The sequence below is a fragment of the Sinocyclocheilus anshuiensis genome, unplaced genomic scaffold (genome assembly GCF_001515605.1).
Source record: "Sinocyclocheilus anshuiensis isolate Anshui unplaced genomic scaffold, SAMN03320099.WGS_v1.1 scaffold18, whole genome shotgun sequence".
Lineage (NCBI taxonomy): Eukaryota > Metazoa > Chordata > Actinopteri > Cypriniformes > Cyprinidae > Sinocyclocheilus > Sinocyclocheilus anshuiensis.
The window spans coordinates 519,020-535,387 of record NW_015546047.1 but is presented as its reverse complement, the minus strand read 5'-3'; the positions used below and the strand labels follow the sequence as shown (position 1 = coordinate 535,387).

Sequence of the window (16,368 nt, the reverse complement as noted above, 5' to 3'; positions counted from 1 at the left end):
CACATTTCATTACACCAAATACACAAAATAATGTTCTTTTTAGCAACATCATATGACCCCTTTAAAGCTATCTGTTGCATGTTTAATCATTTACACCTAGTATTGTATATACACCAGAGTTCTTCAACTAATTGAATTATTTTTATTTCCTAGTTTAATCTGGATTATTTAACTCATTTCCATCAATTGCCTGTGGAAACCTGTTTTCTCTATGGAATATAAAAATGGTAACTTTTTTAACTTTTTAAAAGACTTTTTATCACACAGTTCCAGTTGTTTTTTTTCTAGCAATTCTGGGTTTATAACTTACAATTCAGACTTTTCATCACAATTCTGAGAAAAAAGTCAGAATTGCGAGATATAAACTCGCAATTGCGAGATAAAAGTCTGAATTATAATATAAAAGGTTTCAGTTACCTTTTTTATTTTGTAGCAGAAAAAAAAAACTAAATTTTATATTTATTAAAAACAAACAAACAGACAAAAAACCCTCAGAACTGTGAGGGGGAAAAAGTCAGAATTGTGAGATAAAAAGTGTGAGATAAAAAGTTGCAATTACCTTTCTTGTGGTGGAAACACGAGCAGTCATTTTCATACTTTTTTAAAAATGTTTGTTGAATAACACATAAATAGTATGCCCCATACTGTTTTTAAAATACAGTATAGAGTGCATATTGTGTAGTAAGTTTGAGTTCCAAGTGTTGGAGATGACACTGGAGGAAAGTAGAGGACCCTGGTTGGTTGATTCGTTGACCGCTAAATGAACAGATGTGTCTGTGATGTGAACTGAGCATCACAGGTGGCTTACTTCCTCTAAACCCCAGGACACAAATCACGCAACATATCTGGAAACCCTGCCTGCGAATACAGGTCACCAAAACCACTGCAGCTTCTCTCTCTTTTTTTTTTTGTCACTGGCCTCATTTCCACCGCAAAGTAGAGTAACGCTCAAGCTTAAGTAATAGTAGGGAGTTTGAGAAATAGATTCACAACATTGAAAGAAAGTGATTAACATCAGGGATTTCCACTTACAGTTTTTCTTTCTCTGAATACAATAGATTCTTGAGAAAGTGCTAAGGAATGGAGGAGAGCTGAATGGCCCGAGAGGCAGAGGAAGTTAGAGGAAGTTTATCTGCAGGGATTAGAGTGTGCAGCTGCCCACAGAGATTACTGAGACAGTGTCAGGAGGATTACTGGACAGACCCAAACGTGGACTCCATGTGTGCAGCCTTTATGCTTGCATCCATGTCTGGGTCATTTCACCCTAAAATCAAAAGGAAGAAACAAGAAATGTTATTTCACTTAAATAAAATGAATTTGTATTGTGAAATTGTCATGGTAATTCAGTATATTTCCCCTGCAATCCTGCAATATGGTAAAATAAAATATAAAATAAATAACACATTTATACCAAATTTTTATATAGAGTATTTTCAATAAACTACAGAAAGATATTTGTCTAGATTATGCATTTGAAAAATAGTTGCACATCTTGGTGTGCATCATATTTGTACATCATAATATTTGTTGCATTGCCTTTTATTTACGAGGAGATTCCCCCCTTCTATATAAAGCCTTTTGAGTGCCCAGAAAAGCGCTATATAAATGTTTTATATAAAAGAATTATAAATGTATAAAATAATAATTATTATTATTTTACTGTAAATTACAATATACTGTACTGAAATTACAATAATACTCAATAATAAGCAAGATTCAATAATAAGTCCAGACACAATATAATAATAATAATAATAATAATAATAATAATAATTTCATGAAAATAATATCCAAATGCATTTTTTTTTATTTAGGGGTGAAATGTAGACATGTTAGGGCTGGGCGGTATATCGGGTTTGTACGATATATCGATATTTTCTTTATAAGCGATTCGATATGAGGTGATTTTAACCCTTTTTTGCACATAATATAAAGGCTTACTTACATGAATGGCCGGACTTACCATTGGGCTTGAGTGGGCTGCAGCCCGGTTGATTCAACTCACTCATTAAGACAGTAACTTGCTGCCACCTATTGGCGGTTGTAGTTTCATATTTAAAAAAGTAGCGCATTTCATTTTTGCAATCATTTTAATATTTCTACATTAAAATGTTATATTTAAATTTAACATTTATGCACAATACATCTATGAATTTTGCTGATAGTGATTTCATTTGATTGTTAATAGCCAGCATGAACTGGTATTTATGATTATTTCACATGGAAGAAGGACACACGTATTGAATCGCGTCTGCACCGATTAGTTTGTTATCACATGGCTACTTTAAACAGCTCCATTAAGCCTTTAGCCCCAAAGGTCGCACATTTAGAAAGATAATGACAAATTCTCAAATGTTCACACCTCATTTCTTTACAGAGGATGATTCTATATTACTATATAAATGTTCCACTAAATTATGTGATCATTTGATTAGTTTTGAGCGCTCTCTCTTGTCTTACTGCCATTACACATAGTGGGGAAGAAATGTCATCAAAATGATTTTAAATAAAAAAATGGCAATTTAATGAGTTTCTGTTTTTATAACATAGCTATGCCTATGATATACTTAGCCTATCACACAAACAAGAGTCCTGTTTTTTTTTTCAAATATCTGCACGATCATCGCAAATGTGTGTAGGTATAGGGCCCAAACATAACCTCAAGCCCAGGGGCCGCCGCCCCCATAAGTTCTGCCCTGCTTACATGGTTACATTCACTTTATTTGTTTTCATAGCCTTTAATATGTATTGTTTTGTTGGACAACATTGGGCTGTAAGAGAAATAAATATATATTAAATACAGATTTTTAAAAATACAAACACAAAAACAAAAATACCAAGATATATACCGTATATCGCAAATTGGCCCAAAAATACAGAGATATGAATTTTTGGCCATATCGCCCAGCCCTAAGACATGTTTTCATGAGATTCACCTGGCTGAGCTTAGCAGCAATCTATGTCTTCTCACACTCATGTACACGCATACGTGAGCACAGCGATGGATATTTCATCCCCAGCATGCTCTCAAAAGTGCAGCTGACTCAATTGGTATCTTTATGCTCCTTTATCCTTTATCATCCAGCCCAGGAAGCCTCCAGCCGTGGCATTAGTGCAGACTGGTTAGATATGCAGTTTTTGCAATTTTCAGATTAAAGAGATCACCGTTTCCCAGAGCGCAACACTCCCCTTCAGCTTGCAGGGGACACTTGCAGCTATCCATTACGCCGGCCATTCAATTGTAGTGCTTGAGAGGTCGAGGCTCGGGAGGGAGGTTTTATGTAATTTATTCAGTCTTACAGACCCCAAGACACACAATAGCGGTTTTGGCGCCTGCTGCCACTGACAGAAATAAGCCCTTCGTAGCTGCTCGTGCCCCCATAGGCCGACTGTCTTCACGATGGTTGTGTAAGAATCGTGGGCATTAGGTATGCGAGTCGGGTCTCTTACCAAAGGCAACAGATGGGCACAGGAGGTCAGTCCGTAGCTCTGTGCCCGTTCCATAAGTGGGGAAGCTTGGCTTGGGCGTGCAGAGGGGAGGAGTCAGAGCTCAGGGAGGTGAGAACATTCAGCCACCCATGTAGCCCACACAAGCACTCCAGACATCCGCACTCACACACGTTTTCAGTTCTCTACCTTGGTGGTTTTAGGATGTAAACTCTCCCCACCTGGTTTTCAAAAATCTCTGTGTGGGGTGATGCAGAATTCAGAAGGTGAGTCATCACCAATCCTGGTTTGCATTAAACACTTTCTGCATTTCAACCCCTTGTCTCTTTGTTGTCCCGCAGGTATGAAGACCCCCTTGAGCCCCACCCAGCTGATAGAAAATGGACAACTGTGCTTCGCCATTCCAGGCTGCGTGGAGGTAAAGGATCCCAGTGACTCTAACGTAGATATGCAGCTCCAGCAGGAGAAGAAGAAGCTGCTCTACTCGCTCTGCGAAGTCTGCAACATCCAGCTGCACTCGGCTGCGCAGGCCCAGGTCCACTACAATGGAAAGTCTCACCTCAAGAGGGTCAAACAGTTGAATAATGGAGAGCTGCCCACAGCAAGCGTCAGCTCGGGTCCTGCTCCTCTGCACTCTCTCAGCAGCAGCGGCAGTCAAGGTAAGACCTCTGTAACCCAGAGGAGAGAATCCTCTGATGCTTTGAGATGACATGCTTTTTTGTGCAGGCGTAAACCGCTCTGATGGTAATGCGCCCTGAGTTAGCGTTTGACTCAGAGGGCCCGACATTTCATGTGGCATTTTAAAGAGTTGTTCTTATTAAAGCAATAGTTCACCCAGAAATGAATATTCTGTCAACATTTTCTTACCCTCATGTCATTTCCAAATCCGTTTGACTTTCTTTTGTGAAATACAAAAGGAGATTTTTTTATAAAGAATATCCTGGCAAGTTTTGGAGATTTGGAAAGGTCCTCGAACCAGGATTCGAACTCGGTACGCCCGTAACGCAATGTCGTCACATATCGACACACTGCCCACTGTCCCACTGACGAGTTAAATCTTTTTAATGAATCAGTTGATCCAGTTCACAGAACCAACTGGGGTGCGTTTCGCATTCAACGGTGTGGCGTAACAGTATGATATATTGTTGAAGAAATCAAGGAGCTCATCAAAAATGTTTCTTGAAACTGCAATAACTCGCACATGCCACGTTGGTTCAACAACATAGAACCTTCAGTAATGATATCTGGTAAATTTCTTGTTTCTTGCAGGTGGTGGATTAAAAACTTCTGCTAATTAGTTTGAGATTAATTTAATGTCAGATTATTGCTGTAAATAATGAAATGGCATCTGAGGACTATTTTGTTGATAAAAACAATCAATTTAAGTCTGTATGTCTTACTAAGAAGAAACTATGCTTGTAAACACAGGTGGAGAGCTGAGTTCCAACAAAACAAATTTGCGATGCTGTTTGCAAATGTTCATTGGAACTGGTTTCGGGATTCACTGAATTGTTGTACTATGTTGGTAACAACACAACTGTTGTTCGCTAACGATGCTTTTGGGAAACACACCTCTGAATGATTTGTTCTTGAGTTTGGATCACTAATTTGAACTCACAGACTCTGGTCACGAGGTTACAGTAACAGCTCACTGAATTTATCAGTGAATAATGACTATTTTGGCCTGTTTATCACAAAAAATATTGTATGACATCAGAAGACTCACAATATAGCGCACAAGTTCTGATTTCGGTGGAACTATTATGATGTTTTTTTTGTTTTGTTTTTTTTATTTTGCAACCTCACTCCTCATTACTTTCATTGTAGTGAAAACAGTGGCCAGGATACCGTTTTTAAATGCAATCAATCATATAAGGTGCCTTCCTTAGGCCACAGGGGTCTTGTTTTGCAGGGCTCAACCCACCTTTCTGTAGAATTTTTTGTTGGAAGCCCTGGTTAATTTCTGCCTCTGGAAATAGCAGAACCGAGACATGTGCATCATCTTTGTAACCTCTTGGGTGTCTCTGACAAATTCTTGAAGTATGCTTCTCACATGGGCCTTCGAGGATAACGTGTCTCTTTAACAGGCCTGTGGTGGTGCTGGCATGTGTTACTGGTGCGAATGGCAGCACCTGCACTTGACCAGTAAGTGACAATTTATCAGTGTGTTCACAGTCTGGTTGGTGGGTGGAACAAAGCTATTTGCACTGTTGAGACTAAAGATGAAGCTGTATTAACAGCTCATTCAGTTTATGAGTAGGAACCACATGCATGCCAGGTTACCTTTATATTTAAACACACACGCTCTTGTTTTGCATGTTACCTGGGAAACTGTTAGGGTTGCACTGGTGGATGATGGGCAGAGGAAGCGTGAGAAGTTGGATCTGGACTGGCAGGCGAGACTCTGGCTGCCAGCGCAGTGTCAGAGCGGTGGTGACCAAACTTTCATTAGATTGGTGGAAAAGTAGCATATAGCCTACAGACATTAGACAGACTGTGTTAGAGTCCATGGGAAAATTGTTGCCTCTTTTGAAGGGGCGGCCAGAGCAAAATGGAAATTTTTATTCAGTTTGAAGAGCTTATTGCACTATTAGAAGGTCTGCTATGCCATAGTGAATTTCATGACTTTATGAATGCTGGTAAAATAATCTGTGTGCTTTCCCTCATGAAGAATCCCAGATATTATTTTTCCCACCATGATGTAACTCGACTATTAAATGTAAAAGTTGTATGTCATAATTTTTGGCCACATACACAGACAGTTTGGGGAATGAAAACATCTTTCAAAATTGCCTAAATTATCATTCTGTTTGTCTACAGAAGTGTTCATTTTTTTACCTGTGATGGTTGCAGCTGTAAACTAGAAACATGAATGTTAGTTTGACATTTTCGCAAGAAATCAGAGGTCCAGCAGGGATGGAAATTTGTCCATATGGAATTATATTGACTTCTGAGTCACAATGTAAGTTCTTGTGATTGTTTATGTTGTTTATCTATATTAAATCTTATATTATAAACTATTATATACCATATAAACTCAAAAGTTTGAAAAATGTATTCTTTTATTGCGCAAGGATGCATTAAATTGATCAAAAGTGACAGTAAATCAATTTATAATGTTACAAAATAATTATATTTTAAATAGGATAAATGCTGTTCTTATGAACTTTCAACATCAAAGAATCCCAATAAAATGTACCATGGTTTCTACAAAAATAGTAAGCAGCACAACTATTTTCAGAAAAATAAGTACTCAACTGTAACACATGAGTTGCAGGTAAAGCTGGTGGTAAAACCTACTGGTGAAAAGTCTGATATTAAAAACTATTAATGTCAAGACACTTATCTCTGTTTCTGTGATTTTTTAAAAAATTTTTTCCGTAGCAACTTGGATAGCTCTTCAATCCATAGCTCTTCTATCCAAAATAGTGATGTCATTGCATTTGTAAGTAGTTGTCTGTGCAGATTTAATATGCAGTTGTCACTACCTGAACTTTCCCATAGTGAATTTGGTTATGAAATGCAGTTTCCACTCTGGTGAACAGAACAGGATTAAGCACTCAGTAGAGGTTTGACAAGCATATTCACTTTTCATCTATAGTGTGATGTAAATGCATAGTGCATAGTTTGTAAGTGTGTCATCGAGTTTTCCACGTGTTTGTCAGATTATGTTTGGCTGGTGGTATGCACGTCAGCCCACATGCGCATGTCGATGTGAGAGTGTGAGAGTGATATATATTTATTTTTTTGTTTTTAACTATATGAGTGTGTGAAAAGCAGAGGTGATGTTTGATCTGCCCCGCACAGCTGCTGCTCCTGCAGGGATGTCTGGGAGTGAAAGCTCATGTGTTTTCATCTTTCTCTCTCTGTGGGAGCGTCTCTGATGCTCCATGGAGCTTCAATAAACAGCAATAAGAGCTGCAGGGGTTGGTGCATTTGGGCAGTCATCTCTAAACGCCTCAACTGCCATTTTAAAAGAATAGGTTAGCTAGGGCTAGGCCAAGGAGCCAAAGAAACTCAATATCTTCAGATTTATGCAATATTTTTTGCAATTTTATGAGATTTGCTATGTATTTCGAATGGGTTCTGCCTGGAAACCCATTATTTTGTACCAAACAATCATTGTCATGATACACATTAAATATAGTGTTATATTTTACAGCACAAAATATTAAATTTTTATATCACACGTGAAATCATATTGAATTTATTGTGAATATTTGAAATTCTAAATCTGTAATAGAAATATATGCATACTGTATATTAAATAATAATTATTGAATAGTATGTTTTTCATAATACCTAGTGCTGTCAAGCGATTAATCGCGATTAATCACATCCAAAATAAACATTTTTATTTACATAATATATTTATGTGTACTGTGTTTGTATATTATGTATATATAAATACACACATTCAGTATATATTTTGAAAATATTTACATGTGTATATACATTTATATATTTATATTATTATTATATATTTAATATATAAACAACATATTTTTCTTAAATATATACATGCATGTGTTTGTATTTATACATAATAAATACACACGGATGTGATTAATCGCGATTAATCGTTTGACAGCACTAATAATAACATTAACATAAATGTCTTTTGCTGTGTTTGTAAAATGAATTAGCATTCAAATGAATTCATTGAGCGTTTGTGTTTGTGATTGAGGCCATTTCAGTTGGACAGTGCCTCGCGCTGCAGGCGGTGTCAGTGGCTCTGAATCTTTAAGCAGGCTGCTCATTATTTGCTGTAGTCTGAGCCGGACATATGTAATTACAGCAGGGAGGATGTGCTGCGCTTTATCGTGGTGTCCTGTTGACTGACAGTAGATCAGATCTGCTCAGACCGCTGAGGAAAAAAGCTGTGCTTGCTCCTCACATCTGTGCGCTGACTTTGATGGATTATTGAGAGTGTTTCTGCCAACGTGGCACTTCATTTGCTTACTATATACTGAGTACATTTCTGTAGTCCATGTGTGTGAAAGTGCATGTGTGTGTGACTAGGCCTACATGTGTATCATATTCTTGTTGTGGTCAAAGCAGTAGTGTCCACTAGATGGCAGTGCTATCATCTTAAAAAGAGACATTTTCGTCATTATGGCTTGTTCATTGCAGGTGAAGATGGTAGTATTTTTTTAACTAAGATTAATAATGTTTGTAAACATCATAAAAAAAGTCAGACTTTGAGTTCAAGTCTGGCAGACTCATATTTCCAAGTCCTGTTCCTTTTCACCTTTTTTCCTTTCCATTTCTATTGATAAGGTGGCCAAAAAAATGACTAATGACGTGAATAAGCCAGACAAATTCACTCTTCCTGTTCGAGTCATCATAGCTTACGCATGTCTGCTCTGATTCTGTCTGAAGTACCTCAGATTAAAACAAACATAAGCTACATTCACAGCCGAGTGTGGCGCAAATGTAATTTGTTCCCTCGTCATATCACAGATCTGTTTTTTTTTTTTGGATGATATTGTTACCAGCAAAAATACTGAACACTGCTGCCAGACATAAAATGTGAAAAAAATTATACCTTTAGGGGTACAGCGGCTTGTCATTGGGGCACTACTATTAAAGGGACAACTTTTTAAACAATTTAAACAATTACCTTTTTTTTCTACACTTCTAAGTCTGTATATAGTGCATTATTATTTAATTTTCTGTTTCTCTTATTAGTGTTATATTCCATCTCTACTGTGTTATTCCTATGTACGTCTGCACTATCATGTATGTTTGCACTATGTCTGTACTTTCTTCTGCACTGGAAGCTTCTGTCTTCAAGTCAAATTCTTTGTGTGTGTAAACATACTTGGTAATAAAGCTCTTTCTGACTTCTGAGAAACTCTGTATCCCTTTAGTACCTATCAAGTACTATAACTCGTTTAGGGGTAAATAAGATTAAAAGATGCCCCTTTAGGGGTAAATGCAGAGCACTAATTCCGAGTATGGGTCACCATACTTGGCCACATGTCACATCACTTTTTTTCACTTTTTTTTTTAAGTGCACTGCCCCAGTGACAAGCTGTTGTACCCCTAAAGATGCACTTTTTTTTCTGAGATTGAATCTGACCTTTTCATTTGAAAAAAAAAACAGTGACCCTGATCTGGGTCACTGTCGTGTCTGGAAATAAATTGGAAAGGCATCCATTTTTTTGCAGTGTGAACAATGAAGATATTCTGTTTCATTGTGCAGTTTCAGTCAAACTTGACATTCATCATAAATGCATGTATGATTTACCCTTGGCAGAAATCATAAAATATTGTACTGACTTGTTTAATACTGTATTTATTACAGAACTGTGCAAAACATACAGTATTTGCTATATTACACAAGATATTTGCACAGGAACAATAGAAGCTAAAATGTTAGTACTGATGTATAAATTTAAGATAAAGTTATTTTAATTGCATATAATGACAAAATATCATATTAAATGATATTATGAAAATTGTTGAGAACTTTATGATGAACATGTAATGGTTTTGCATGTACATATCATCTTTTAAAAATTTGGGGTCAGTAAGACTTGAAAGAAGGATCTTATATTCACCAAGACTGCATTTATTTGATCAAATTAAATAAATAAATAAAAAGATTGAAATATTTTTGTAACATTGTCCTTGCTTAAAGTATTTTATTTATTCAAAACACAAACCAAAAAATTTCCCATGTGAACAGTCAAGTTGAAATTGTGTGCATTTATGTCAGTTTTAATTCAAAATACTTCATAATTTGTAAGATTTGCAGAAAGATGCTGACATATAAAGTCAAAGGATGGCCCATTTTGAAATTCATTATGTGTGAATATCTTTCCTGGTTCTGATCATTCTTCCATCCATTCTGCTCTATCGAGGTCGTGTATGACTCCATAGAATGCATTATTCAAATTTTACCCTTTTTTACCTTCCGCCCTCATAATTAATCAACATGCAATTTGATGCCAGCCTTCACTGCACATCAGCTTCACCGGCATTGCCTCCTTTTATTTGTTTACTTCTGATGAAAGAGCCAGTGTGAGGTCTTTAATGCATGCGGGTCAGTTTAGGAACCAAACCTGTGTATGGTTTGGGCCACATTTAAAAGGTAACATGAACAACCTAACAAAAAACGCCGGATTTGAGACAAAAATTTAAATGCTCTCACAAATGTTTTTAGCTCAGGAGAGGTTTTTTGTAAATGAACTCATTAGTGAAACTGCTTGAATTATGCAGCATTTTGTTGAATAAATGTCATAAATCATTTGGCCAGTCGTCTGCCGTCTGGTGAAATGTGGTCGCCTCACGATGATGTAGTCTCAGTTGATGAGTCATGACGTGTGCGCGAGGTACAGCCATCGCCGGAATGAAACTTTAATGGTCTCGGTTGAAAGATTCATATTTAGAGCAGCAGGGGTGTGAGGCGGCATTCTCACATGAACGCAACCCTCATCTCAACCTGGGAAAATTAGGCTCTCAGAGTGGAGCTGTGAGAGGATGTTGCCTTGTGGGCTTCCCTCATGAATGTATACTTCAAACACAGAGGCCGTCTTTACACCTGCCATTAACATGCATCTCGTATATGGATCGTATGTGGATTTTCTTTAGCTGGATTACATTTATACCTTCGAATCCAGTGCATCTCCAGTGTGATCAAACAGAGTTCTGATCTTATTTACCAGCACAAAATAAAAAGCCCTTCTTCTTTTTCTTTTTAACCTCCTTCTTTACCTTTCCTTTTCTTCTTCTTGCTACTTTTTTAATCTTCTTAACCTTCTTCTCTTTTAACCTTCTTCTTCTTCTTCTTCTTCTTCACCCCTTCATCTTCTTAACAACCTACTTCTTTTTTCTTCTTCTTAACAAACTTCTTCTCCTTTGTTTTTCTTAACAACTTTCTTCTCCTTCTCCTCTTCTCCACCTTCTCCTCCTCCTCCTCCTCCTCCTCCTCCTCCACCTTCACCTTCTCCTTCTCCTTCTCCTTCTCCTCCTTGGTTGCAAGTATAAGCAGACGTGGCGTGAAAAGTGTGTACTTGCCATTTTTTTATTGGGACAAGCCAAGTTAGCAATCCTGAAATCACATCAATGTAAAAATGCTGGTCAAGATGTTGACTTGTTGTCTCTTTTTAAATCATTGGTAGAATTTAGGGTTGCTGTTGAATTTGCATATTGTAAACAAACTGATAATGTACCTTTTTTCAAAATGAGGAGGGGTGTGAGAGAGATGCTTTAGTGACACTGAGTGAGTTTGGAAACATGGTTTTTAATTGGTAAAATTGTTGTTTATGTTTTGTTGTGTTTTTTGTGTATTAGCTCTGTAATGTGTTGAGAAATAGTGTAAATTAAAGAGGTTTTAAAAGTCAAAAAGTCTTCTCCTTCTTCACCTCCTCCTTCTTCTCCTTCTCCTTCTTCATCTCCTCCTCCTTCTTCTTATTCACCTCCTCCATCTTCTTCACCTTTTTCTTCTTCACCTTCTTCACCTCCTCCTCCTCCTTCTTCTTCTTCACCTTCTTTTTCTTCTTCTCCTTCTTCACCTTCTTTTTCTTCTCCTTCACCTTCTCTTTCTTCACCTTCTTCTTCTTCTTCTTCTCCTCCTTCACCTTCTTTTTCTTCTTCTCCTTCACCTTCACCTTCTTTGCCTTAATTTATTTTTCTTAACCTTGATCTTAACCTCCTCCTCCTTTTCCTTCTTCTTCTTCTTCTCCTCCTCCTTCTCCTTCTTCTTCAGATTCTTCATCTTCAGATTCTTCACCTTCTTAACCTTCTTCTTCTTCTTTACAATTTTCTTCTTCTTTACTGCTTTCTTTTTCTTAAACTTCTTCTTGATCTTAACCTCCTTCTCCTCCTCCTCCTCCTCCTCCTTCTTCTTCTTCTTCTTCTTCATCTTCAAATATGGAATCCATCACTGACAACATTTAAATTCATTGATCTGATTGCAATACATCTTAGGTGCATTTTTACCTTGTTTTTAATGTGGTCAAGCGCTTCTGATTGTGAAGTACTGTATACCAGGTGTAGAGTAGGCCACATATGTGCTGTGATTGGAAAAATGGAGGAAATAAAAATGCCTCCTGTTGCAAAAAACAATCTCCTGTTTAAGCAAGAAAAATTATGCAAATGTTCAGATCCAATTTTCCATGTGAATGCAACACTACACGGACAATTTGCTATTCAAACGCCATCAAACGTGTTTCTGTCGAATAGACAGAGGGAGAGACAACCCACCCAACAGGCGTTTGATGAGTCTAGGACGGCCAGCGCACGCCTCCCAGCAGATGGCCTGTCCTTCCCCTCGGCTTGTTTTCCATGTGGGTTTACATTTGCCCGTGTGTCCGTGAACGAACTTGCCCCCCACACCCCACCCCCGTCCAGCTCCTTTTGATTAACCTTCAGAATATGTCCTGGAGAGAAATTGCTTAGGTCACACACACAGAATGACAAGTTATTCATGGCTGTGATGTTGTTGGGAGCATGTATGCGGCATGGATTTCTTGCTTTCTGTTTGTTTATATGCAGCGGGCACCTTATCTTCATTTGCCTCCCTGACCTGCCGCTCTGCATTGTAAAATAAGTAGCCTGGGATTAGTTTGGTGTGGATTTTTCTTTGAATATGCCGTGCCTTGTTCTTGAAAACAGCCTTTACTCGCCGTTTGAAGTTGAAAAATGGGCCCATATGTTTGGAGGTAAACAAGTGATATTTGAATTATTTTTCACTGTTGTTTATGTTCTCTTTTTCACTTTTTTCCGATGCGTGAGCTCATCGTTATGCTAAAAACATGTTTTGGAGAGAGATGCTGCTTTGTGTGACCACAAAGCTTCTAAACATCTAAAAGCACCATTTCACAAACTGGAGCAAGAGAATGAGAGACCCCTTTTTGTGTATAACTTTGCAAGTTATGCAGGTTTTCTGCATTTCTGGAACGGTTAATAGCACTGGATAATGTTTTCAACACTTAAAGCATTCAAAACAGCTCAGTCTGCCTAGACTGACATGATGAAACTAGATAACTTCTTTTATAATCAACCAAACTGTCTGTAGTAGGGTTGGGCCGATAGACGATGCCATCGTCCATGTGGATGTGGTAAGTGAACTTTCGTGTACTGTAATGCAACAGGCTACCGCTAGCAAGCGGCTGACCTTTTAGTGGCTCTGTAGAACGCGCTTCGGGCACACCCCTAACCCCGCCCCGCCCCCTGATGTCATCGTCCATCACGATGTTTCACTGCAAACATCGCCCAACCCTAGTCTGTATTGGCCAATGGGGACACATCAATAGACAGACACCTGGTTCCTGTTTTTTGTTACACTGCAAGAAAGTCAGATAGTCATTATCGCAAAATAAACCCAGACAGGGTGATCAGGTCTTCCTGAAGGTGTTTATGTTGTGATAATGACCAGCTGACTGGACATTTCCTTGCTTATTATACAGCTATTTGCCAAATACATACATGAATGCACATGAAATATTTATTTGAAAGATATCAGAGAGCAGAGCAGTGACATAGAATTATTTAATTCATGTGTGAATTGATTCTGTAAAATATAAATAAACAAATACATTTTATTTATTGCATTTTATCAGGAAATTATATCTTATTTAATATTAAAGTTATTTATTTATTGATTTATTGATTTATTTATGCCATTTCTAGGAAATGAAATTCTATTTTAAATAACAGAGAAAAAAAATCACACGATATATCCAATTATTCTTTGCTTGAGTAAAGTGAATCATTGTTTCTTGTGGGGAGTCTATCGAGTGGTTAGCAACACGACTGGCTGTTTCAGTATTCCTGTCTGACTCCTGTCTCACAGAAAGCTCAAAGCTAGTGAGCTGGCCTGACCAGAGCACGGATACAGATGAGATGGAGAGGAACGTAAATGAGGAACACAGCAGGACTCTACTCCAGAGGTGTGACATTTCATTAACAGTGGATTTAAGCCTAATGGCTTTACCCTCGGCATTTCACTGGATGATTGCATGAATAATTTCCTCTTATGCTCCGGCAGATTTGTCTATGAGCAGTTGTTAGATTGTTAGGCAGTTCATTGTTTAGATTATGTGGAGCTCTTGAGCTGGAGTGTGTGCAGTTCCGCTCTAAGGCCCTACTGTTCAGGATTTCAAGTGCAGGTCAGTTTTTTCTGTAAATAGGCTATTGTATTTGTTTTTGTTTTTGTTTTCTTAGTTGAGCAGTAGCAGCCCATTACTCATCACTCAAAATACTGTATACTAAAGGACATCGTAGTTATCTATTGTAAAGTTACATTAGTAATTTAACAGACAAATAGGCATAATCATATTGTTTTATAATCGGTTTAGAGGGTGCTAGGGCAGACAACAACACAACCCTTATGAAAATTAACGATGGTTTTACTATAAATCCAAAGACAATGGTTACTATTGTTAAACAATGGCAACCACAAATTATAGGCCTATGATTAAAATATTAACACTTCAGTCATCAATAAAAATCAATGAAATAAAAAGATTTTTTTAGTCGTCTCGTCGTCTCTGAGAGAATATGCGGCGTCAGATGCGAAAGATCCGTCATTCCGTTTTTACTTTCACTTTCTTTAAGACGTTCATCGGCGTAACTCTTGCGCAAAATTTGCACGTTGCTTGTGTGTGATATCCATTGGCTCACCTTCATGGTTTAAAACAGAAATATTTCCAACATTGCGATGTAACCAATTACCAACGTACCGAACCGAACCGTGACACCACTGTCGTATCGAACCGAACCGTGAATTTTGTGAACCGTTACACCCCTAATATATATATATATACACACACTAAATATATATACACTAAATTAGATTAATTATTATTTAACTAATTAATTAATAATTATTTATTTAATTATATCACAAGTGATGAAATGTCAAGGTGGAATTGCAAGTTTGTAGTTGTAAGTTGAGTCGTCCCTGGTGTTTTAACTTAGGAGCGCTATTTGTGTGATCAACAGAGGTGTTTCCATTTCAGTTACAGTAGCATGCGGTCTTAGATGCCAGTGTTCATCAGTGCAGTGTAATAGGTTTTGGAACACAGCTTGTGTTTCATGTTCACTTAATATGTTTTGCATCACATGTTGAACTACTGTGCTGTGTAGCTTAAATAAAGATTATTTTTACATCCATCTCATTCAGCCAGCGTTCATCAGTGGAACATTGTCACTGTTCTGTAATTAACACACACACAAACAGGTGATGCTAGCCTTTGGAAACGATGACTAGATGTAACCGTGATAGCTCAGTGTGACATTACTGGTGGCTTGTGTAGTCCAACCAGGGCTGAAATATTCAGTTACCCGCAGTGTTAGTATGTCGTTTGGCAGCTGCTTGAAGCTTTCTGAGCCGTGGGGTAACGGGGCTCATCCGGTGACATATACTCACACATTTATCTAAGCCAGCGTGGCCGTTTACTCATGAGTGTCAGGTTGTGCAAGCCACTTCTCCATTCATTTTGTCACCTCCGATGGCAGGACCCGTCCATCTGATTCTCTCTCTCAGTGTCCCGGGTCCTTTCAGATCGCCAATCATTCTGATTTGTGACAAGCCCCTTCTGAGCGACGGGGTGTCATGAATGTGTCATTTGGTTTAGTACAGTCATCAGCGGAGCCCTGTCATTGTGCCTTAGATACTTTCAGCACTGTTAAACTATTTCAGTGATGTGATTTATTTTTTTATTATTTATTTAAATTGTTTTGGCTTGGATCTATTAAGTTATAAGTGTATGTAGCATAGTGTTTTACTATAATTTTATTTTATTATTTGTTATTTTGTCTTTAGTATTTTTTTATCCAAAGCGACTTACAAATGAGGACCATAAAAGCAGTCAAAACTAACAAAAGAGCAACAATATATAAGTGCAAATGACAAGTCTCGGTTAGCCTAACGCAGTACACGTAGCAAGGTGTATATATATATATATA

The 16,368-nt window shown here is 37.7% G+C and overlaps 1 protein-coding gene across 3 annotated transcripts in view; it reads left to right on the top strand.

Moving 5' to 3' along the window:
• LOC107699013 (zinc finger protein 385B-like) overlaps positions 1 to 16,368 on the top strand; it is a 152,532-nt gene that overhangs the window by 37,458 nt on the left and 98,706 nt on the right. Inside the window, exons 1-2 of one of the 3 annotated variants that reach the window (XM_016500161.1) lie at positions 3,597 to 3,713; positions 3,789 to 4,106. In XM_016500161.1, coding sequence (XP_016355647.1) covers positions 3,698 to 3,713; positions 3,789 to 4,106 — 334 coding nt within the window. In that variant the 5' untranslated portion in view covers positions 3,597 to 3,697. Of the gene's footprint in view, positions 1 to 3,596; positions 4,107 to 16,368 lie in introns of those variants that run through there. The other 2 variants (XM_016500164.1, XM_016500160.1) reach the window with 2 other exon arrangements.